Here is a 25,077-nt window from a genome sequence, read left to right on the forward strand (position 1 = left end):
CATAACTACAGTCTCTGAGGTCTTGGGGAAACTGCTTTTCTCCCAGCTCTCAGCCCCAAATGAAACTCCCACTTAAATACCACCTCTGCCAGTGCAGGGTCCAAGCCTGAAGCGCCTGTGTGCTTCCTGGGCCTGGCGCAGAGCACCCACCCAACAGCAACGAGCTTCCCAGACGTGCACTTTCGAGACAGATCATCTGTACACCACCAAGAGGGAGCAATGAATCCAGGTGTGCATCTGCACAGATGGAGGGGGCGTTTCGTGGGGTTACGATGCCGGAGGGCTCCCTGGGGCTCTGGAGCCAGGCAGACCCGGATGCGAAGCCCTGTTCCAGCAATTCTACGTGCCTAATGGGGCTTGGGTGATAATGGGAGGAAACTGGCTCTGCACATACTACCCAGGGCTGGCAACCATCACTTTTAATGTATTGTCCATTAAGTGAGATAGAAGCAATCAATGGATCCGTGAGAAGGCACACAAGGCAGGTGGCTGGATAGAGGGAGAAAAGGAAGGGATAGAGAGAGGACAATTCTTTTGTTGTTTTGGAAGTTGAACAGACTTTGCCTAATGCTGGTTTTCCTTTTCCCAGGACGAAAAAGTCGGCTATTAGAAATGGGCTACCTGGGAACTGGGAGGCATTGCTGAGCAGAAGGGAAGCCAAAGAGAGGTCCATGGAACTGGGGTCACACTGTTGAACCCCTACCCTGTGCGCTCTATATACATTATGTTATTTTATTCTTAAATTTGCTTTTTTTTTTTTTTTGCGGTACGTGGGCCTCTCACTGTTGTGGCCTCTCCCGTTGTGGAGCACAGGCTCCAGACGCGCAGGCTCAGCGGCCATGGCTCACGGGCCCAGCCGCTCCGCAGCATGTAGGATCCTCCTGGACTGGGGCACGAACCCGTGTCCCCTGCATCGGCAGGCGGACTCTCAACCACTGCGCTACCAGGGAAGCCCTAAATTTGCTTTTTTAAATCCCATTGTGAGCCCCACTTACAGATGAGAAAGCTAAGGCTTAGAGAAGGTAAACTGTACATCCAAGGTCACACAGCCAGGCGCGGGGCGTGCTGTGAAGCCCTTCCCTCCTCATCATCACTCCTCGCTGGGCACCACCGAGGAACCAGGAACAGCGGGAAACTTTCTAAACTGAACCGCACTCTTTCCCATCTCTGGCAGCTGAGAGATATTCACATACACTCCTTGTACCTCCATCCTCTCTGGTTCATTTCTTTCCTCCGTCTGGTCATCATAAGACAGCCCGGCCATTGCTCAGGGGGAGACTCAGGCTGCAGAGGGACAGGGCTGTCTGTCCGCTCCTGTCCCTGGGGACCCTCCGCATGGGGCTGCCAGCACCAAGCTGGGCCCCCATTTGTCACTGAGGTCAGTGTCTCACTCTGCATGGCTGCGGGGACCGGGACTTGCTTGCTCCAAACCTGCCCTCGAGCCATTTGGCGGCCCGAGGATCCCAGGATGCTTGCCCCTCATTACCCGGACACGCTCAGCAGCAGAGCGTGTGCTGAGCGCTGACGTCTGTCATGCTGACCTTGGGCTGGTAATGCGGGGACCGGCCGGGGGCGAGGCGTGTGTGGCAGTAGCAATCTCTCTGCTTGGTTGAGCTCACCAAGGAAGAAAAAAATAGTTGCTTCTTTCACTGGTGGTGGTGGTTTTTGTCACAAATATCTCTACTTCAGGGGCAGTGAGATCCATCTGCTGTATAACTTGTGCGTCAGAATATTAGGAAGAACGTATCGCTCTGGCTTCCCAGGCTCTTTGCAAAAATTGCTCTGGCCTGTGATGCTCAGAAAACACACCCAGAAGGTCTGGTGAGGGCAGGGCAGGGAGAAGAGATGGAACAGGATGCCTGATCCAGGCACCTCATTGGTCCAAGGGGCCTCGTCAGTCAGCCTTTCTCATACGCAGCTCTCACGCTATCAGCCCCTAGCTCAGAAGCCTGCTACGGCTCCCCATGCCCTCTGCACTGAGTCGTAACTCCATCCCTGAGCCTCGATGGGTCTACAGTATATAGCCCCACCCATCTCTCTCTCGACTTGCTGCTGCTAAACGCAATACGCCTATTAAGACCTCCAAACCCTCATTCTCCTATTGAGCTTGTCATTTCTATTCCCTCCTTCTCCAAATCGCAAGATTTCTTCCAAAGTCTACCCAATTTTTGCCTCTATCTTTCACTGGCTCTGATTATGCCACAGGACAGCTTCTTTCTTCAAGCCTGGTGCAGTATTAACTCTTTCAGTTATTTCTAACGTTTGCACAATGCTCTTTGTTGAACATCTTCTAGACACACACAGATCCATGGGTGTGTGTGTATATAAAACCCCAAACCAAGAAAAATAAAATTAAAAAAAATAGGTTAGGCAAGCATAAATCATGAAGAAGTACAGTAAAGAGCTAATTCTTATTATTTCTCTTAAGTGCCTGGATAATCTTACTGCAAATCATATCATTATTTTAAAAAAATATGATATACTCAATGCAAACCCCAAAGGGCACTTTGGAGAGAAGCCAGGCTATAGGTTTATATTCTTCCCATTTTCAAATAAAATGCAAAAGAAAAAAAATAGTGATCATTTTAATGAGCCTTTAAATAAATTCTTGGCTAGAGCACACGGCAGCAATTTATACAGGGGACCACATGCATATATTTGCCGAGAAAGGGACTTTGTGACTAAAGAGTGAATTTCCAAGAATTACTCTAGATTCCTTTCCTTTAAGTGATTAGTTTGAATTGAACCACACTTCACATCCACTCCATCACTGGGTCACACTTGCAAAGGCAAATGGAAACTTGTAAACCAGTGTCTGCCCCTTCATTGATCCACCTCTCTTCCGACTTCTTAACTTTCCTTTGTTCTGATTTCTCAGGCCCTGAAGAAGTCAGATACTTTCACTTTCGGGGGGTTTCCTTTCTGGTTCTTTTTCTGAACATACCAAGAAGAAAAAGGTTTGAACTTGGAATCAGTAAATGAAGACGGTTTGGTCCAAGTTCTGTTCTTTTCCTTTTTTTCACTCCTTCCTCTCACACATTTCCCCCTAAACTCAACTTCCGAAAGACTGCTCTAGCCCCTCGGTAACTGTTAATTTATGAGGCAAGAAAAACGAGGTGGTTGTGAATTAACAAGAGTGGGACCATTTCTCTCCATCAGCAGAATAATCAATGTCTCTCAGGCAGTCAGCAGGTTTGGTTTTAAAAGAGAGGGAAGACGACTGGAAAAACGCAGGTGGCGGCACGCCTCCTAGACAGGGCAGGATGTGAGACTCTTAAAAACCCAGGGTTCTGGGGTCTACATCCTCCTCAAGGAAGCTAAGAAGCAGGGAGCCCAGCAGGGGAGGCCCAGCAGCCCTGTGGATGGCCTGCAGGGTCCCTGGATTCCAGGGTGTGCTCCTGAGGGCAGCTCCATATGAGGGGTCCCTTTCTGTAGCTGGTTTCCTGCAAAAAAATATGACGTTTCTCATTTTATCCTAATTATGGTCCCAGAAAGAGGGGATAGGTAAACGGTCTTTTATCCCCACTTTACAGCTTGAGAAACGGAGGCTCAGACAAGTTAAATGACTTTTCCCAAGCCCAACAGCTAATGAAGAGAAAGGTCTAAACCAGAAATCCTGATTCCTTCCCTGACACTCTGCCCCAGGGGACCTAGTCTCACTTCTTTGATAGCCATTTGCCTCGGGCACGCTACTCAACCATCCTGTGCTTCCAATGTGCTCAAGGCAGTTTGGGTTCCAGACCCTTGATTTCTCATCCAGGTTCATCTGAAATGGGATTCCAGCTGCAATATTGCTCAGGCTTTGAGACCAGAGAGATGAGAAGCTATGGATGTTTGTACGAAGCCTACAGCTTATAACACACGCTCACTGAGATGGGCAGGGAGTACATATTCCCAGCTGTTCCCTACCTGCCCCCACCCCGGTCCCCAGTCCAGGTTCTCCACCAGATCTGTGTGCTCCAGCTGTCAACAGCCCATGGGCTGAACAGAGAACACTGCACTAGGAGTCAGCAGACCCAGTGCCAGCACTGGCTCTGCTGCAAATGACTTCATGACCTCGGGCAAGCCCACAGGTGGTCTCTTCTGTTAAATGAGGGCCTGCCTACACAGTCTCTGAGGGCCCTTTTATCCCCAACACGTGGTGAGTCTAAGAATTAAATATGAGTGAAAGTGAGTTACACGAGCACGTTAGACCAAGGTAAGTGACCATCAGCAACGAAATTTGAGCAGGTCGAACGGACCTCTCAGTGCCAAACCTTCATCATCTGCAAATGGACTAATGACAGCACCAACATCATAGAGTTGCTGGTGAAGTATTCAATGAGTTAATTCATATAAAGCATTTAGAATAATTTTTGGCACATAGTAAAAATTCTCAACAACTGCTAGCTGCTGCCCCTCCCCCTCCTCACCATTATTACTGTCATTCTTTTTTTTTTTCTGAGGTATGCGGGCCTCTCACTGTTGTGGCCTCTCCCATTGCGGAGCACAGGCCCCGGATGCGCAGGCCCAGCGGCCATGGCTCATGGGCCCAGCCGCCCTGCGGCATGTGGGATCTTCCCGGACCGGGGCACGAACGCGTGTCCCCTGCATCGGCAGGCGGACTCTCAACCACTCGCCACCAGGGAAGCCCCATTGTCATTCTTATTATTTTCATAAACACTTGTTACCTTGGAAACAGAAATGAATATTAGCGCTAAGAGGGATTTCTCTTACTTGCTCTTTAAATATAGCTTATTGTGCACATTTTCTGAAGGAAGAAAGCAGGGTCCACAGAGATGAGGTGCCTGGTTGAGGCTGTAGGAAGTAGGTGGCCACAAAGGCAGAAGTGTGATGCAGCAGAGCTGGTCCCTTGCCTGCTACTGTGACACTTGGTGTCCTCACCCCCGGGTTGCCAGAACAGATGCAGACAGCATCTCTAGCTCCCTTTCCTGCCGGAGGAGGGCTGTGCACGCCTGGGTGAGCACAGTGATGCTCTTGGGAAGCTGCATCAGCTCATGCCGAGGGAACCCCTCAACTGTGCCACGGAGGATGCTGCAGTTCTGAGTTCCACCAGCAGAGACAGCAGCTTTCAGGGAACCGCCCACCTTCTGAACAAGGAACTGGGACTTCAGAAGAGCTGGCCGGAATGGGAGGGCTTACCTGGCCAATGTGTGGCCATAAAACCAGGAGCTTTGGGGACCACCCCTTCCAAGGACTAGCCAACTGGCTATCCATTGAGCCCAAGGTCCACAGTTGCGCACATATCACCATGTAGCCCTCTGAGAGGCACAGTCCAAACGGTGGTCATCCAGACTATCTAGGCTGGAAGGAGCCTCAAAAAGTAGAGGACCCACCCTTGCCACTGTACAAATAGGGAAACGGAGGCTCTGCAAGGGAGATGGCTTACTCAAGAACACCCCGTCACCCAGGGGCAGAAAACCAGGACCAGAAAGAAGACGTCTGCCGCCTTCTCCTACTCTGATGGTCTTACTCTGAACTGACACAAAAGGTCCCTCTGAATTGCAGAACCTTCTATGTGATTCCTCTGAATCAAAGGGAGGTCTCTGCGAGCCATGCTCAGCTTAATTTATCTCACTCGGATCATAAAAGCACCACTGCAGGCCCCCAGCAAGAGCAGCTTCTAAGTGTTACCCTTATTCTGTTGCCCCGAAGACCACGTTGCAAATACCAACTCTTCACCTGGAGAATTACTTACTACTCAGGTCATGGCACATGACACCAACTGGATACAAGGATTAAAGTAGATTTGGGACAGCCTGCCAGGCCCCACACCCTGAACTCCACACCCTAGCCCGTCTAACACATTTCGAAATACATAAGTTTCACGTGAAAATACGCAGAGAAAAATCTGTTAAGAAAATCAGGAACTGATGACAATGATGGTGTGGCTGTAATGAGCCCTTGTTCTCGCAGGGCGACAGTCATCTATCTGGAGCTTAGATTACAGAGCGGTTGCCGCAGTCCCCACCTGGCCAACATCTCTCATGGACATTACCTGCCTGGCCCTCGTCTGCATTTGCGATTGAGTCCCTAGGTCTATGCAAGCAGTCGTTTTCTGTGTGCATCTCGTCTGCCCAAATAGACTGCACACTTCTGAAAGCCGGAAACTCCCATCCAAAATAATTTGCTCGGAGCTAGACACTTAACAGATAGTTTAATAGCCTAAAATTATCTTTCCACATTCTTTTTTTGCTTTGCTTTAGTGTAAGAGATTTTAATATCTGTGAATTGAAAGTGTACTATCTTAGAGCTGACCTTCCCTGACCCCTCCAACGATCTCAGGAGACATGGTGAAGGAAAGCAGGGGTCCAAGATCTTAAGAGTCTGTGTTTTGTTTTGCTTAGAGGTTTTCCATTGTGTCAAAGATTGCTCAGGGTTATGCCGCTGTATTGAGAGACTGACACGGGGAATAACCAACACCTGACCACACACACAATGCCTCTTAACAGCTTGACAAAGGCAGCCTGCTCATCGGAGAAATCTGACTGGTAATTCCCACTGTATTTCTGCAGGGTAGCCTGGAAGTAATTATCCTTCTCCCTGGTAAATCAGTTAGGAAAGGAGGATCTAACACTCCTCTCCTCCTCCAAAAAACTGCTAACCCTCTAACAGTAATGGGCAGAAAACCCCAGGCAACAGAGTTACTACGAACAGAGAGATGAATGCACTCACCTGGTCTTTTTACCTGTGGCAGGGGCAGCCGAGCTGAGGCAGGTCAGAGTAGAGAGCATGCCCTGTGTGGTCAGACAGAGGTGGATGGACCACCTCAGACAGAGGTGGTCAGACAGAGGTGGTCTAGCTACTTTAGAGAAAGCAAATGGCTCATCTGCCTGAGCCTCAATTTCTTCACCTGCCAAATGGGAACAAAACTACCAGGCTCAGGGGATTAAGAGTGAAACTTAGAGTATAGAAGTGAACTTAGCCTAGTGCCCAGAACTTATTAGGAGCTCAATTTTAAAAAGTCTTTATCCTCTTCTGACGCCAGCCCTTATGGTCCTCCCGCCTTCCTCCATCCCCACACAGGCGCACACACCTCTACCCTGCAGTAATTTGATCACATTCCCTGGCAGTCAGGACTTTTGTCTGCTCTCTGTCATTTCCAAAACACTCTTTCCAAATCTGCAGGTGTCAGCCGTTTTCGAGCCAGAGCAATTAGGCCGTAACAGGCTTGCATTTCTCCATCCACTCAAAGATTTGCTCTTAAACAGATACCTGTGTCTAAGCTAAGCCCCTCCCTTGTTGAGGCACAGAGACTTCAGCCTGTTTGTACAAAGCACAGTGCTGGTAAATGCAGGCTTGACCTCGGCACATGCCATTCTGCATGGACCTAGGGACAGAGTCAGCTGACAGTCACGAGTTCTAGGAACCCAGGGACGTTTATCTCCTGCAAAGGGAAGGGGAGGCTGTGAGCAGAGCCCTCCTCCAGAGGCGAGCCTCACATCCACATGGGGAACTAATGCAGTGCTCTTCGTGTTCAAAGTGCCAGACGCAGACATCACCCAGGCAATGGGCTAACTGGCCAGTGGCCAGAGAAAAGCAAACAGCAAGGGATGCAGAATCACATCAAATACGAGTGGGGCAGGTAAACGCCATTAAAATAACGCTGATGCCCCATACCTTAGGATGGTCTAGAACACTCCAACTCAAGTAGCACCCAGCCCTTCATATCAATACTCTAATTTGGAAAAAAAACTAGTAGACACCACTAATCCAAATCTCAGCTTCCTTGAGGGAGTCCAGCATTGCCAGATGTATCCTAATTTGTCCCCCGAATAAAACTCTTGGAAAGATTGTTGCAGACTCACCATTTATAAGTAAAACAAGCTTGGTGTGATTTACATAGAGGCTATTTCCTTATCTTGCCTGCCTTCTAAAGTGCCTGGGACGACTGGCAATTATATAGATAAAGCTTCTAAAAGGAATCTAAGCATAGTTAACGCTAACTAAGGTTCTTACTAGTAGGAGACTGTACACACGTTAACCACTTCTACTTTCAACCTAATAGCGTATTAGCTATCTACATTTGGAGATTTTATGTTGTCAAAAAAGTGTTAAGACATCAACAATTAGCTTCGGGAGCAACCGTATAAATACAAGCACACTCTACTGTTTGGCTAGGGGTGACAGAACTCTGATGTACTCATAGCCTCCAAGGGAAGCAGTAGCCACCTGTTACATAAGTAACTCGTGAGGTGAAAAGCAAGTGTCTCGACAAGATGAACTGAAAAATCTGCTGCAGACGACTTCCATTAGCTGGTTGATGAACATGGGCAGCTACCGATCATTTGAATGCTTTGAGAATCAAAAGAATCCTGCTTAATTCAAGCTCAGATGAGAATCCAGGTGACCAAAGCTTTAAACTCCAAGACATGTAAGCAGGACACTTAAAAAAAAACCAAAACAGTTTCATTACAAGGTCATAATGGCCCAGAGTACCAGACCAATAAAGAAACAAATAAGAGTGTTTTCATTTCCATCTAACCGTCAGTTTGCCTGAGCGGCTTGAGAAGCACAGTCTAGTGAACTTGAATATTCTAGTTAAGAGAAAGTCACGAGGTACAATATTTGTGCACCATCAGCACCCCAAGGCTCAGAATACAATCAAAGACACCAAACGGAACAGAATCTAATTTCATCTCTCCTCGGATGACTCAGAAAGTCCTTCAGGAGCACACAGTCTCCTTATGAAATTAACGTCTATTGGTATTTCCAAAATAAATAAATAAACAAATCCGTGATATTAGTCTATCTTTTGTCTGTTCCCTATCTGAGGGAAGAAAATGTCTGCACTTTTAACCTTCTGGGCGGCAGTGCCTCTTAAGGTGGGATTTAACTGTGTCTTGGTGGTGTTTCTCTGAAAAGACATGCAAAACAGCCTAACTTTTGTCAACTGGGCAATAATTCCTGTGAGGAAGTGCTCCAGAGAGCCCATGGTCTGAACGTCACCTCTGGGAAGGAGAAATGGAGGTGCACTTCTGCACCAGTGGGCTCCAAATCCCGGCTTTATGATCCTTCTAACCCTGAGGATCTGCCTTACCCTGCCCTTTGCCTCCCACACTGCTGAGCACCTCTAGATCATACTAAGAAGAGATAAAACAGTCAGGAGTGGAGAAAAATGGAAAAAAGACTGAAAGAGATGTTATGAGTAGGAATCCAATGGGAAACATACATGACAGATGACTACCAGAATGGATGCCAACAGGTGTGACCCTTCACGTGCCCCTTGGGAAAATCCTCATGAAGACAGCTGATCTATCACCTACATGAAGATGTGATTAATTCTGCTGTGGTCCAGACATAGGTCAGAGATCAGTGCTAAAGGACATCTGCCATGTGTCAAATACCCCCTTCTTGCTTCTCCCAGAGTGCAGACACCCCCTATGATTCCACCTGACCCCAAGTCACTGGGAGTTAAAAACCAACTGCCCATCCTGCCGCTGACCAGCTGAGTGACATGGGTGGGACATCTGTCCTCTGTGGGCTTCAGCTTCCTTCCTAATGAAGGGAGAAGGCAGAGGAAGAGTGGAGATAGATCATGGCTGACTTGATTCAGTCAAGTCTTATCATGTGTCCATCATGGACGTGGCTTCAATTCAAGGCCATAAAGCAACTGCCTCAACCTCCCCGGTCAGGACTAGACCATGAGTTTTGAAGCACGGGGCTGTGACTATACGGGAGGAAAAGGAGCAGAGCCTGGGCTGAAGCCAAGAAACCTGCACTGAGCATCAGGAGTCCTGAGCTCTCACTGGCTCCATTCCGTACCTGGCTTTGGAGCCTTTTCTGGCTTCAGTTTCCTCATCTGGGAATTGAGACTATTGGTATAGATGAAAGATTCTCAACCAAGACTCCGTGGACATCTTGGGTCCAGAGGGGGGATTCAAGGTGTTCCTAAACACCTAAAAATTGTTTGCAAAATTTGGGGGGCATGTGTCCAGAGGGGAGCTCTAGAGCTTTAATCACATTGGCAGAAGACTGCAGTTCAAAAACTACAAATAACTGCTTGTATCGATGAAATCTATGATCCCTTCCAGCTCTAACATTCAGTAATTCAAATAACAATATTGAAAAATGGGGAAATGGACAACCCTTTGGGACACAGCATTTATTTTCTAAAACCATCCATCATCCCAGGCCCCCTCCTCCCAGGAGGTCTCAGTGACCAAAGTCTGACCTTATATGATTTCACCCAAGTCCTGGCTGTTAAGTGAAGAGGAAAGACAGAAAAGAAGAGGCCAGCAGAGCCAGTGTGCTCCCCTGGGCCTCAGAAGGAGCTCTGGAGCAAGTGGAAGAATCCAGGGGCTGCCTACCCTTCCCTTGGAGGAAACCGACTCCCTCTTTACAAGGAGCTCTCTGAAAACAGAGCAGCAAAAAGGAGGCTATAGGAGGACTCGGCTCTGGAGTCAAGCAGACCCATTTTCAAATCCCAGGTCTGTTGCTCACCATGTTATCTGTTACTGTCTGGCATTAGGCTAGACAGTTACTTAATCTCCCCGAGCTTCAGTTTCTTTGTCTGTAAAATGGGGACAGTAGTCATTTCTACCCCAGAGATTCACTGTGAGGATAAATGAGCTAAGGTGTGTGAAGCACACACCGCCATCCTTGGCTGAGAGGAACCCCTTACGTGGTTATATAGTTTTATTATTGTTATCGTTGTCGTTATTATTATTGCTACTAGGCAGTTGTTAGAATTACAATGTCTGTGGTGTTCTTGGCATATAAAATAGGCATTCTGTAAGTGACTCCACGGCTACTGGTTTTTTTCCTTAACTCCTAGGCCTTGGAAGCCCTGCCACTCCGCAGCGAATGCCCAGGACCCATTGACCACCCCCTCTCACCTTCCTTTTGTTGGTGGGATTGACGTAGAGGTAACTGAGGACAGTCTTCAAGCCCACTTTGTCATTGAGCTTTTCATAGGTGGCGCCGTAATCCGTTGATCTGCAGGTAGGAGAGAAAGAAAGAAAGGGAGAGATTGCTTTACCAAATGGGGGACTGTGTTTCAAGGGGAGCCCAGCTCTCCCCCGACCTGCATCTTTGTTCCCAAATCACACGAGTGCTTAAAGGTGTTCTTCAGAGATAAAAGGCCCCATTAATTTTAGAAGAGCAGTTAGACTGATGCAGCTGCCTACTACCTAAGCTCGCTGCCCTTTGCTCCCAGCCTTTCTCAGAACCTACCTTCCTGCCCTCTGGGCGGCTGCGAGTGACAGGAGCTGCCGGGGAGCCAGGCCACCTGCCACAATCAGCCCTCTGTCCCCGCGGGGCATTGCAGGGACCTTCTCCTGAGGTCCCTGGGTACAACCAACTTCACGCCCCTCCACTGAGTCTGAAGCCAAGGGCCCCTCAGAAGGGCAGGAAGCACTGTATCCAGGAGCTGTGGGGTCCAACGGCCAAATCGGGCCGCAGCCGGCAGAGTCTGAGGCTTTACACGGGGACCGATGGTGTGTCAGGGGGAAGAGCCAGCGACACTGGACTGCTGCCGATAGCTCATCACCCCAACGCTCCTGCTGGCCACCCGCCCCTCCTTGGGGCCTAATTTCCAGGGCTCTGACCTCGTACCAAGACCACGAGTCAGGGCTCAGAACAAAGGCGGGCCAACCAAGCCACAGGCTCCTTCCTCTGCATCCCGCCTTTCCACAGAGCAGGAGGGAGAGCGAGTACCCGACAATGGATTCAAGTAGCCGAAACCCCTGCTGCTCCCGCTTTGCTTCCCCACTCCCATCCCAGACACCTCCCTCCCTTTTCAGACCACCAGGAGCTTCAGGTTCTCACCCCCTTCCTGCCATCGCCTCCCTTGGCCAGACTCAGGAAACCTCTCCCACTGGAGCTTCAGAAGGCCACAGAGGCCCGTTCACTCTCTCTACGGTGAAGTGACCTCGTGGGTGCCTGCCTTCCGACGCCGGCCCTGTGTCCCCCTAGTAACTACCTGCCCCTATCTTTCCTTGGTCCTTTACCCACCTTCTAACTCTAATCTGCTTCTGCCTTGGCCCACAGATGAGTTTTATAAGTCTAGCAGCCAAGCTCTGCGATGACCTTTAAGAACTGTCTCCACCCCCATCCAACCTGGCAAATTCCATGTCCCAGGCCCGGCTTCAATACCCACCCTTACCTCTGGTTAAGGCTTCACTCGCCCTCTCCCTGGTTGCCACTCATTCCTCCTCTGCACCAGAACAAAGTTCCCCATCTGTTGTACACCCAAGGCACACACTGTACGTGCCCCTTTCATTTCCCCATATTGTCATGATGAGTTTCCTTATGTTCTGTTTCTCCAACCACAGTGTAAGCTCCTCAAGGACACAGAACTTCAGAGAACGTTACGGGGAGAGGAAAGAACATGAACTTGGGGCACAGCAAAATCTCTGGTTACTTCCTAGCTGGGCAGCTCCCTGGTCACATGACCATGTACAGGTTACTTCACCTGCTGGAGCCTCAAATTTCTTATTTGGAAAAATGGGGATAATTTAATCTCACAAGGCATTTCTGAGGATGCAAAAATACAACACATGGGAAACCTCCTAACAGGATGTAGGCATTCTGAAATGTCAAAAAATAAATAAAAATACAAAGGACGTTCACTTCTCCTTTCCCCAAACTGTACAGAACCAGGTCTTACACATCATGCACGCTTGCCCCGTTTATTGGAAAAAAAAAAAAATCAGTATTTCTAATCCCTCCCTAGGCTACAGGCCCCACGTGGTCATCGGTTATGCTAACTTAATACTCAGCACCTCCCCCAGCTGCAAACTGACTTCTTATCTTCTGTCTCCTGTTTACCTTAGGCACTAGGACTCAATGCCAATGGGAGAAATCCTTGCCTTTATCTCTCGAACCCAGCTCAGTCCCCAAGTTTTAATGATTCTATCTCCTAAATAACTTAGACCCCTGATCTTCCCATTCTCATTCCAACGCTGTGGCTTACACATCATCATTTTTGCAATGATTCCCCAACTGGACGCTCTTCTTCAGCCTTCTCCCCCTCCCACCAATCTCCATGCTGTCATTAGGTTATATATCAACCACACAGATCTGTCCACCTCACTCCGTGGTAGTAATTACCCACTGACTGCACACAGTAAAGTTCTTTCTTCCAAGCTTAGTCTTGGAAAATCTGGTTATAACTTCCCTTACTAGACCTATTTCCAGCCACTTGCTCCTCTGCCCCTTGCTGTCCAGCCTCATTCAACTTCCCTGAATGTCCTACATTTTTGTGGCCTCCATTTCTGGCACATCATTCCCTTCTGCCTGAACTACCTCCAGCCTCTGTTTCCTCTACTTGGTAAACTTCTCTGCATTCTTCACACTCAACTCCAATACCACTCTCCTTCCAACTTTCTCACTGGGAAATTAATCACCATTTCCTTTGTGTCCTCATACCACCTTGTACATATTTCTATTCTAGCATTTATCCTATTGTGATCATGCTATTTTTAACCTGAGACTTTGCCCTTGACTATACCTTCCTAAGGGCAAAAGCCATTTCTTATAACAACCCAATGCCTTGCACCGTGCCTGGTACAAAGCAAGTACTGAATGTACTGATTTTTGTATTGTTTTGCCTTGTCTTTATTTGCAAGAGTGAATGAACGACTGAACCTGTCCAAACCCACTCACAAGTTCCTGACCAACTGCTAACGTTTAGTGGTAGCTCAACAGAGAGCCACACCTAGAAAACACACCTGATACTTCAGATACTTCAGATACAACTTGCAGAATGGTAAGGTCTTTTAGTGCCAGGGAAAGATCTAGAATTAAGTTAAATGACACTAGAATTAAGGTGAAATGACCAATCACTCTGACCTCCTATCCTACCCAGGGCAGGGGAGAAGACACACCATAATCTCTACAGACTGTCAGCAGTGTATTTTTCTTAATACAAATAAAATATTTTATAGAACAAATTGCTTCTTGATGCTACACTCTTGAAGGCATAAAGATGGCACTGGGTGGGAAAAGAAAATTGAACTTGGAATCTGGAAATCTAGAGTCTAGAGTGATTCTGAAACGTACTCAAAGCGTCACCCTGGAAAGGTCAATTCTCTAATCCTGCTAAAGAAAGAATTATTCTGACGCTTGTTAAAATGGAAAGGCAGACTTCATTCAGGACTATTACAATAGGTACAAGGACCACAGCAGTGAGGTTTTGAAGCAGAGGAGGGAGATTGGACTCCACTCCAAATACAACAAGGAAAAAGTGGGAATTTATAGCCAAAGAGAAGGGTGGGAGTCAGTGGATAGAACATTACTAAGAAGGTAGGGAAATTCTTTGCTAAGCCGACCCGACAGGATTCTCACTGAAGGCAGGTCAGGGTGGTCTGACGTCCCCTGGGGGATGGTGGAGGATGAGGAATTTGATCAGACATTGAGTATGATGAGATACTGCAAGGGGTTGGGGGGATCCTGGCTAAACTCACTTAGCAGAACTGTTGCTAAAAATGGGCTCTTTGAGGACATATCCGAGGACAGGGCCTAGCTGAAAAAGAGCTCGGAGGGTCCTGACTAGAGCTTGGTCAAGAAGAGAATCTTTGTCAAGCCCCCTTCTATCATCAACACAACAGCTTTAACTCAGATAATCATAAGGCCCCTTCTGGACTTGAAATCTGATTATCCCACCAGCACAGCACTAAGCTGTTTCCAAAGAGCAACTTTTCCTCATGCTATATATAGCAAACATCTTACTTATAAGAGCTAAACTCTCAGGGCTCCCTGCATGACTGGTGTCACAACGAACTTCCTCCCCGCGTCCAAATAACCCTCATCAAAGGCAGCGTACTTAGCAGGATGCACAGTCTCTCCTCCTGCAAGCCGCACAACCGAGTCCCACTGACTCTGCTGTCTTCCAAAGGTGGCTGCACAGGGTTAGGGCTTCCCAACACAGGATACGCCACGGCTCAGCTTCCTCTGCTCCTCGGGCAGCTGCTGCTCATTCAGGCAAGCAGAAACACGTCTCACTCGGTGAGGACACCTCAAGGAGCCACTGAGCCCTGGGACCAAAGGAGGCCGGGTCTCTGCCCTTTCCAGCATGGAGGCCACACACCGCGTTGACCACAGAGTTCTGTGGGCCCCCTTCACCTGGGGTGAGGGGCAGCTGGCAGAGAGGCCTCAGCACCACGGCCAGAGCCAGCTGTGCCTGCAGAAGTCGCTTTGACAGGAAGGCAGACCATCCTCCACCTTGTGCCTCCAGACATCTGCCGGCGGGGACTCTCAGAGGAAGCAGGCTCATTTCCCCTAACTTAAAGCTAGTTTCCCAAAGCTTGACATCTTGACGCTAAGCTCCTAACGCTGAAATGTCCTGAAACCTGGAGACTTCACACACATGCATGGGGCACCCGCCATAGGCCGGGCACGATGCCAGTTACCATTTGGAATGGCTCAGAACACACAGCTAACCTGGCAGGCAGCATGTGAGAAGTGCCCAGCCACAGGGCTCCCAGCTTCTGTTCTGGGCTCAGATTCCTGCAGTTCCAGAAGGTTATTCCACTGCCGTGTGTGTGTGTGTGTGTGTGTGTGCGCGCGCGCACGCGCGCACGCACATGCACATGTTTGTATCTCTCTCTCTCTTGCTCTTTGTCTTTCGTTACGAATTATTTCCAGAACACAGAAAAATACAAGATGCCCAGTCATATACCCACTACTACATTTATATGTTGTTTAGGAGCACAAATGCTTGATCATCGTTTGGAGCGTTTTTGGATTCAGGTAAATGTTATCATACAGGATACACATTCTGCAGCATGAGTATTCTGTCCAGCATTCAGTCTGGGGCTTTTATCCATGTTGACACACCTATAGCCAGAATTCATTCGCTGTAACTGCTAGAGCATTGCGGCTTACCAATAAACCACTGTCTATTTATCCTTCCAACCCCTGATAAATAGTTTTGTCTTTTTCCTTTAAAATCTGCTATGATAAATGTTTCAATCGCCATTTGTACACGTGGCTTCTTGTGCATCTGTAAAGAAAAGTTTTTTCTAGAGAGACATCTTGATGTGCAATTACCACTCATACTCCATGCATAACTTCTTTGCTGGTATTTAACCAATTTTTCTCTAAGGAGGCCTTCAAAGAGACACTCCCTTCGTCCCCAGCTCCAGAAGTTGGGCCCTTCCTTATTGCCAGGGCCTGAGTCCATAGCTCCTGACTGTCTCGCCCCAGCTATCTCTGTCTCTGGAAACCTGAATTCCAGAGCATCTGGACCCAGAGAGCAGCTGGGGCCCTGAGTCCCGGCTTCAGGAGTGCCGTGTCTGGTTCTCCCATTCACATCACTGCAGGTCACCTGCTCCATGGCTCCACTGCCTGCCCAAGGACCCGCGTGCTGTCGGGCTGGGCCTCCCAGCTGCCAAGCACTCACACTCCTCCCCAGGTGCCCGGTGCTGACTGGTAGACTAGACGTCCATCCTCTTCAGCCTCCCAGCACTCCTGGTCTGAGCCCTTCAACTATTCAGAGCTCCTGTCCCATCCTGATAGGCCTCCAGAAGACTTCCGTGTGGGCCTGTACATTCCAGGAGGACCCCCTCAGCCTAACTTCCCATAACCCTGGTAGTCACCCAAAGCCAGTCTCTCAACGACAGTTTCCAGGGTTGAGTTGTGAATACACTATACTTCCATCCCCCCAGCAAGCTCTCACGCCTCTAGTGAGCTTCTGCGGGAGCGGATGGTGGCAACAAGCATATGGCTTGCTATTTTAAAAGTGAAAGAACAGAAAAGAAAAACTTTTAGCCAACGCAGCCAAGTCAGCTTCCTGGTAGAGCTGAGCTGGGGCTCAACACCACCCCGCCTCGCTGCATCCCCAAAGCCACATTCCTGCCAGAGGTGAGAGGGCTCCAGAGGGCACTCTGCCAGTTCTCACCAGCCACCAGATGTGCAGGATCGGGGCGGGCACACTGCTCTCCTAGTCCCACCAGCTGCCTCCCCTTGTTTGCCACCTGTGCTCTCAGCCCCCCTCCTCCTTCCGTCTCCAAGCCTCACTCCTGGGAAGGAACTGGGAAATTTCAAGTCTTTTACTCTTTGATTCTCTTATCAGTCTTTCATCTTCTCAGTGGACTCCCTTCTCTGTGATGTTATTTAAATTAGCAAACAACCTCAGTCCTGATAGTTCCTTTTCCTGTTAGCAATTTTATTTTTGCTTTGCTCATTTCTTAACACATCTCTATCTGTTCTCTGTTATGGCATCTACCACGTGCCAGGGACTGGGCTTACCCCTCCTCCCTCCCCAGTAAGGGACACTTACGAGGAGCTACAAAGCTCAGGCAAGCAAATTGCTTTCTGTAAAAGGGCCACAGAGTAAATATTTTAGGTTTTGCCAATCTCTATCACAACTACTCAACTCTGCCCTTGTAGCTCAAAAAAAGCCAAGCAGGATACATTAATGAATGGGTGTGCTGTGTTACAATAAAACCGTATTTACAAAAGCAGGCGGTGCACAATTGGGTGGCCAGGGCTGCTCTAGCAGACTACAATATCAACCCCTACCATCCCTACCACCAGCCAAGGTCCCATCCCGCTTTGGTCTCTAAGACAACTTCCCAAGACTCTGGCCAAGGTCTCTGATACCCTAACTCACGCTTCCCTGTCTGGCTGCCATCAGGTCAAAGCGTCTGCCTAAGCCTGGCACTCAGGCCTTCTCAGGCCTTTGCCCCCTTTACCTCCCATCTTCCACTCTCCCAGTGAGCTTATGGCTGGCAAGTGTCCAGATTTCCTCCTTTTTGACTCCCAGCTCTAGTACTAACTACATCTTAGAGACTTTTCCTACAACTTCAGCCCACATCTTCCTCTGCATTTGTATCAACAGCGTTAGGAGTTCCCTATTTATTCTCTGAATACGCTTATGTGCTTTTTTCTTTTCAGCAATGACTAAAAGCTCCTTAAAAGAAAAACAACAAATGAAATCTCTTTTGAACTGCTGAAAGTGCAGAGCACTAAGTAGAGAAAAGGAAGATGCGAGCAGGGCAAACACAACTATACCCAGTGCTGGACGAACTAGCCCTGTGAGCTCTTCACTTCTCTGAACAATAGCGGCGCTGTTGGGAGGACTCCATAGAGAACAGTGAGAAACACAGTCTAGCATCTGATAAACCCCTGTGCCATAAATGTGTGTGGTTGTCTTTTTTACGACTACTCCAGATTGTATTTTTCTCAAGGACAATCACGTTGGGTTTTTTCCCTTGATTTATAAACTCCTTACGCTTAGGGGGTGAGGCACATGGACGCCCAATTCATCATTAAGGAATCTTTGGCCCCAGTTTCCAATTGATGCCATGAAAGTACAATATGGCCCAGCTGCCTGGGGAATCAAAAGGAAGAACCAAGCTTCCACGTGCCAGGCCCTGGAAAGCCTCCACCAGCCTTTCCCCCTGAGTGTGTTCCCCTGAGCTACACCAAGAATAGTCAACAATCAAAGACCAGAGGCAACAAGGGGCTCCAGTGTGTGGTGAACCACAGCCCCCTCCAAGGGCAGGGCAGGAGTCTCCACAGCATAGCTCCAGACCCATGGCTGCCCAGACAGTCTTTATGATCCAAATGGAGAAACCACTGACGCTCCCCTCTGGCCTGTTCCACTCCCCGTCTTAAGGCCAGCGCCTAAGGCCGCGTTAATTTGTATCTCTGCAATGGCAGAAGCCCAACCTGACCGCAAATAACCAGACAGAAAACTAATTTCAGACTCCAAGCCAAAAACGAGTGACTTCAATAGCTTCACCCTCCAAGTGGATAGTAGCCCCACCCTCTGCTTCAGAAAAACCACAGGCAGGCTGATGCACAGGCAGAAGCTCACACAGCTCTCCGTCACCTCTTTGTGTCATCTGACTCCACGGCCGCATTATCTCGTCTCACAAAGAGAGACACAGGGACACAGAATAGTTAATGTTCTCCTGCCCCAGCTATCTGAATGAGAGCCATCATGGGGTCCAAGTGCAGAAAATTGAAGGTAACCTGACTCTGGAGACCAGATCATGCAGAATTCATGGTTTATATCAAATAAAATGTAGACCCCCCAGCAGCACCATTCCAGCTCAGACCTAGGAGGGAAGGTTGGCATGTGTGGGCTGGGCCAAAACATTCAGATCCTTGGTCTTTGTTTCCCACTGAAGTGTGAACACTTCATTTCTCACTGAAGGATCTCAGTTAAGATGATAGGGTTGCTGGGTTGTTATGTTGAGGACTTAAAATGACGAAAGATCTCAACCCTACCAGCCAAGAGGCCTGTTTGTGTCATACTGGGGAAGGGAGGAAAGAAGTCCTCCAGAGAGAGGAGAGAGCACGAGCAGACCCTGAGAGGATGTGACATCCCATAATTCACTGCACCTTTGTGCACGTGAATATAGCGTATTTTACACAACATGCACACACACACACACACACACACACACACTATACAACAGCATTAAAGAATCAGGTAGATGTCAAGATTATTGACCTAGAAAAGTCTCTAAGACATTACTCAATGAAAAAGCCTACTGAATAATAATGCATTAAAGATACAAACAGTATACCCAAACAGGACAAAACAATATATTTCTATTAGGTTTGTAAGTGTGTACACCAGTGCATTGTAAAATTTCTAGAGGAAAACGCAAATACATGGTAATAGAAGTTACCTCTGAGTAGGGGCCCGGGGTGGGGTGGGTTGGCTATAAGAACTTGAGTTTACTTGTAATGTTGCAATGCTTTCCAAACCAAAATATAGCCATGTATCACTCATGCGGTTAAAAATAATCACAATAAAGTGATTTGTTACTGTGCAGTTATGAGGCAGATCAGTAAATTAACACATCTGTAGAGGAGCTCTATTATAGATAAGCATTTCCATTCGAAAAGACAACCCAACATAACCATAAGAGGATTTGTTTCAGTGTCAAGCAGATTTGGTTTCAACTCCAGCCTGTGTAACCTTAGGCTAATTACATAAGTCTCCTGTTTCATATCTGCTCAGTGGAAATATAAATATCTCCTTCCTAGGATTACTGTGAAGCGTAAATGGCCCTAACACCACGCAGTTCACTTCACTGCCAGTTGCTGGGAGACCCCATGGTAGAACAATAATGTGATCATTGGAGGAGAAATTGTCCCAGGCATCTCTGGGCAAACAGGAGGTGAGTTATAGTTACATAACCACCAGTGGGCAGGCCAAAGCCATCCCATCCCCACCAGATCAGCAGTCAGCTACCAAAAGGTACATGGGAAGTTGGAGGAGTTGCCATGCATAATCAGAGACAGCCTCCAGCAGGTGGCCAATACTAACAAATTCAAGTCTAGGGAAAACAGACTTCACTTTGTTCAGTAAGATTTCCTGGGGAAAAAAAATAATGAGGCACAAACTAGAAGGTGCTGGACAGTTTTAGCAAGGCATCTCTATCTGGGGAGTAGATGTTTACCATTTCCCTTCAAAATTAAATGCAGCCAGTTGGGTCCCTATGACATGCCAGAATTATATCTGTGCACATCCAGAAACCCCCAGGATAAAGTGCGTAGCTGCCTAATGGAGAGATGTAAACTGATGGAGAGCCTCCAGACCACCCCGCTACCCTAGAGAAGCTAAACTCTGTGCCCCATTTATTTGTAAATCTTTCTCTTCTCTGGGATAAACATAATACCTTGCATGCAGTAGGCACTCAAATCATTAATTAATTTATCAGTTAAAGCAAGTCTATTTCCCCTGAGCAACCAGCCCCGTAGAAAAGAGAGTGGCTTCTCCAGCTTCTATCCTCCTCCAAGAAGCCTCTCATCTTTCCTGCCTCTGGTTTCCTAGCGCTCAGCATCTGTGTCACTCTCAGGCAGCATCGTACTCGCTCTCTGGGGATGTACATCTCTTCTCTTCTGCTGTTGTTTTATGTCATTATTTAACTTTTTGTGCATGAGGCTTCTTTTTCCAGACAGAGTAAGTCCTCTGAGATCAAGGAACTACCTCGTGTATCTCTCTTAGGCCCTAATGCATGCTGCATAATGCCATGCAGTTTGAATACTCAGGCTGAGCAAATGTGTCCCAGGGACTAAATAGTCACATTCAGATTCCCTTCTGCTTGGGAAAGGTTCTCCTGGGAGAGACTAACAACAAAGCAGATGTCCTTCAGGCAGAGCTGGTTCTATCGTTTATCTTACTGGTCATTCGGGGAAGAAAGAAGACTAAAGTATTCCAACACTGGATACCTCCCAGCCCAAGAAAGAACTGGAAACTCCCAGATACCCAGGAGTGAATTGCAGGTCTCCCATTTGAAGCTCTTATACCACAGCCACTCCATCTCCTTATGGGCCCAGAAATCTGAAGTCTCATTTACCTCTTCCTCTAAAAGAATTATATGTTGATTGCTATGCTCCCTGCACCATGCCGGCTACACAACATTACTTAAACAATTGCGCTCTTGGACACCACATTCTACACCCCAAACGCTCTTGACAACAGACCAGAGCTATAGGGCATGAAAACCAATCCCAGTTTTTTAAAGCTTTCCTTTGAAAGGCTAAGTAAGAAGAAGAAGCACTTAGCTAGAAGTTGGGTTTGTTCTCAAGTCACAGAGTATTTCTTAAACCATCATTTGGCCCTGAGAGAAGTGCCCCTCTGAGACCTGCGGCAGCACTCATCTGAAGCCCTGGTGCCATGGATTGGCTCAGTAGACTGGAGCCCATGGCCTTAGAGAAGATAAATGCCACACTCTGGGGTCTTTTTTTAATTTTAATTTTTTATTTAATTTAATTTTTTTTTTTTTTTTTTTGCGGTACGCGGGCCTCTCACTGTTGTGGCCTCTCCCATTGCGGAGCACAAGCTCCGGATGCACAGGCTCAGCGGCCATGGCTCACGGGCCCAGCCGCTCCGCGGCATGTGGGATCTTCCCGGACCGTGGCACGAACCCGTATCCCCTGCATCGGCAGGCGGATTCTCAACCACTGCGCCACCAGGGAAGCCCTGGGGTCTTTTTAAAAACTAAAAGGACTGAAAACTTATGATAGAAATATCAAAAGTATAGAAAAGTATAATGTGCAACATAGACATCAATTATAGCCACGCTATACAGAGAAAAATCCACTTAACATTTTGGTACTTTTTTTTTTCTCTATTCTGTGTGCATGTGTATGTTTACAAAATTGGGGGTTGTTCTCTGCATACAGTTTGGTGTCCTACTTTTTCACTTAACATAATATTTTAAGCATCTCACCAGGTTGTTTAATATTCTTCCAAAATCATTTTAAAAGCCTTACAGCATCCCAGTGTATAAATGTATCATAATTTACTTTAACTGCCTTCTCGGTCAGATGGTTGGTTTCTGGCCAAATTTTTATAGTAAATAACTGTAGTGTGTATTCTTCTACATAAATTTTGTATGCGTCTTTGTTTCCTTAAAGTATATCCATGTTAATGTAATTATTAGTTCAAAGGGTAAAAATTATCATTAATATGGTAATTGTTACAAAATATTCTGCATGACATAAATATTCTGGTCAATCTGCACTTCCACTAACAGTACTTGGGAGCACCAGTTTCATTGCATACTGGCCAACACTGGGCATTAGTATTTTAAAATCTCTAAAAATAGGTGTGTTGGCACCAACGCATTATAAAAATATGAGACCCTAACTGTGTCTTTACACTGGAATACCATGTCTTTAACAATGGACCACCTTGATACTTTTAAATATTATTGTGGATCCTAAGAGATTTAATTCATATGTTATATCCATCAGTCTGTACTGTATTAGAAATTGCATATGATAAAATTTTACAATATTTATTCATTTATTTTAAAATAACAATAATAAAACATAAATACCATAATTTTATGAAAAACAACTACAGTTTCCCTAACAAAAACAAGTTAGTGAGAAAGTGTGGCTTTTTTTTTTTTTTACACTTTTTGCAAAGCTCCTTAATATCCGACTTAATGGAAGACAGTTGGATTCTCATATCAACGTCTGCATTTAATCGTTACGACATCACATACGTCATGTAGCTTCTAGAAAACTCTACTGTACACTTGTGAGTGAATGAGAATAAAAAAGGGCAAATAACACTTACTATTATCATAAAATATATTCATTAATCCCCTGATAGGGTTGTGGGCATTCCCCAGGGTTCCCAGGACCACACTTTGCGAACTGCTGCTCTACGTCAAACAACCGGGTCCCAGAGGACTGCAACTTACAAAGAGATCTTTTCAAGTTGTAATTAAAGCTATGGACTTCCTGCAAATCTCCTCTCACCTCAAACAGTCTTCTTCGCCAGACCCCATAAAGTTCAAATCCAGCCTCCTACATAAAGCCTTCTCATCTACCTTGCCCTGCAGTGATATTTCCTTTCTCTGATTCTTTACTACTTTTATATCACTGCAGCACAATTTGGCCTATACCCTCTGATTTTCATTGCCTCTTCTCCCCGCCAAAACTATAAGCTTCTTGAGGTCGGGGATCAAGCCTTTGGCTCACACGTGGGCTCAATAACTGATTTCTCGGGAGACTGCCACCCTAAGTCGCTGTGGCATTTAAGGAACTAACATTTGCGTAGTGCTTTATACGAAACACTTTCTCTTGAGATATTTCATTTAATTCTCGCGATGACCCTTTTACAAAGGTATTTTATCTTTGTCAGAAAAATGAGGAAATAGAGACTCAGAAAGGTTAAGTGACTAAATGACAGTGCTGGAACTTGAACCCAGGTCAATGGATTCCAAATCCCGTGCGCTCTACTTCAATTCGTAGCTGTTTATTGGAAACAGTGGTAACTAAGCATCTGTTTCTCAAAGTATCACATAGTAGAGATTTCACTGACTCATCCTTTCAGGGAATCTCTGAAGACATTTCCTACTAGGAGGTATTACAGGTATTAAAAAGGAGAGCATTTGAAGTCAAAATTAGGCTAGAATTCCTGCTCTCCCACCTACTAGCAATATAACCCTGTGCACATTGCCTTTGCTTTCTGGGCCTCAGTTTTCCCATCTCTAATATAGGCATAATAATTGCTACCAGGCAGGGTTGTTGGGAGGACCCAACGAGAAAATCTACATAAAGCACAGTGCAAGAATCAGCTTAGTTCTTGGATACACTTTCATTTCTTTCTAAAGCCATTTAACCGCCATCCTTTACTTCCCCTCTGAAAAATGAGAAGGGCTGCATGAAATGATGACAGGCACTGCCTATAGCCTGAACAATCTACTGAACGGGAAAATATTTTATCCCAGACACCTGGGTCTGGGGTCTTTGGTACAGAGAGGCTACAGAAGCCCAGGCCAAAAGTATCACTGGAAAGAAAGGACGGTGTCTTTATACTAAAAGACATTCACTGCCAATTCATGCGAGATCCTGTAGAAGCCAGCTCCGCACAGCCCACCCCCCTCAACATACACAGACACTCCTCAGGCTCACATCCTCTCGGAGTCCCTGGAGCTCAGTGCCTTTCCTGACACAGGCTGCTCCCACGGGGAAAGGCGGTGCTCAAGTGCGCAGGTCAAGATGCGGAGAAGAGCCAGAAGCCTGGTGGGGAGCAGTACCTCCCAGCCCACCAACAAACACCAGGACTGGCAGCAACACAAAGCGCTGACTGTCCCCAGGGGCTCAAACTTCAGCATTCAGCGAGGCCCACAAGTTCTGGTCTATTGGGCTTCCAGAATCTTATCGTTACAGACACTCCTTGTTTCCAACCCAAAACAATGCTTCACAGTTTGCTTACTCTCCTCTTTTGTAAAATGAGAGGGTTGGAATCAGTGATCTCAAAAGTCCCTGCCATCTCCAACCTTCTGTGCATCTGACCAAGCTCCAAATGGCTTCTGGTTGCTTTCAAAATGCAGATCTATGCTCTAGGGATGCAAATCTGTCATCACCAAGGGCTACTGAGGTCCTGAAAAAGAATTGCCTGGGCTTGGGCATGTCTCTGGAATAAGTGTTCAGCTTCCCAAAGGTCTACCAGCCTACGGATCACCTAATCTAGGCACCTACGGGAATGCTCTCAGAAAGTATCATATGGTCTTGGGGAGACAAGACCATTTCTCACTAAATAACTAAAAAGCATGGCATGAGTCAGTCCTGAAGGCCAAGGGACATGTCATTTTAAACACAGCACCTGAACCATCAGGAAATGACAGGCAAAATGACACAGCACAC

General features: G+C 47.1%; 1 protein-coding gene across 5 annotated transcripts in view; it reads right to left on the bottom strand.

Moving 5' to 3' along the window:
* The window catches only part of SORCS3 (sortilin related VPS10 domain containing receptor 3), a 612,586-nt gene that overhangs the window by 316,557 nt on the left and 270,952 nt on the right, over positions 1-25,077 (bottom strand). For all 5 annotated transcript variants that reach the window (XM_060286394.1, XM_030865557.2, XM_060286392.1 and 2 more), the window contains exon 3: positions 10,839-10,938. Coding sequence is in view for 2 of the 5 variants with exons in the window: in XM_030865557.2 (XP_030721417.1) it covers positions 10,839-10,938 (100 nt within the window). In the remaining 3 variants the exon portion in view is untranslated. The remainder of the gene's footprint in view (positions 1-10,838; positions 10,939-25,077) is intronic.

This window comes from Globicephala melas, chromosome 16 (genome assembly GCF_963455315.2).
Source record: "Globicephala melas chromosome 16, mGloMel1.2, whole genome shotgun sequence".
Classification (NCBI taxonomy): Eukaryota; Metazoa; Chordata; class Mammalia; order Artiodactyla; family Delphinidae; genus Globicephala; species Globicephala melas.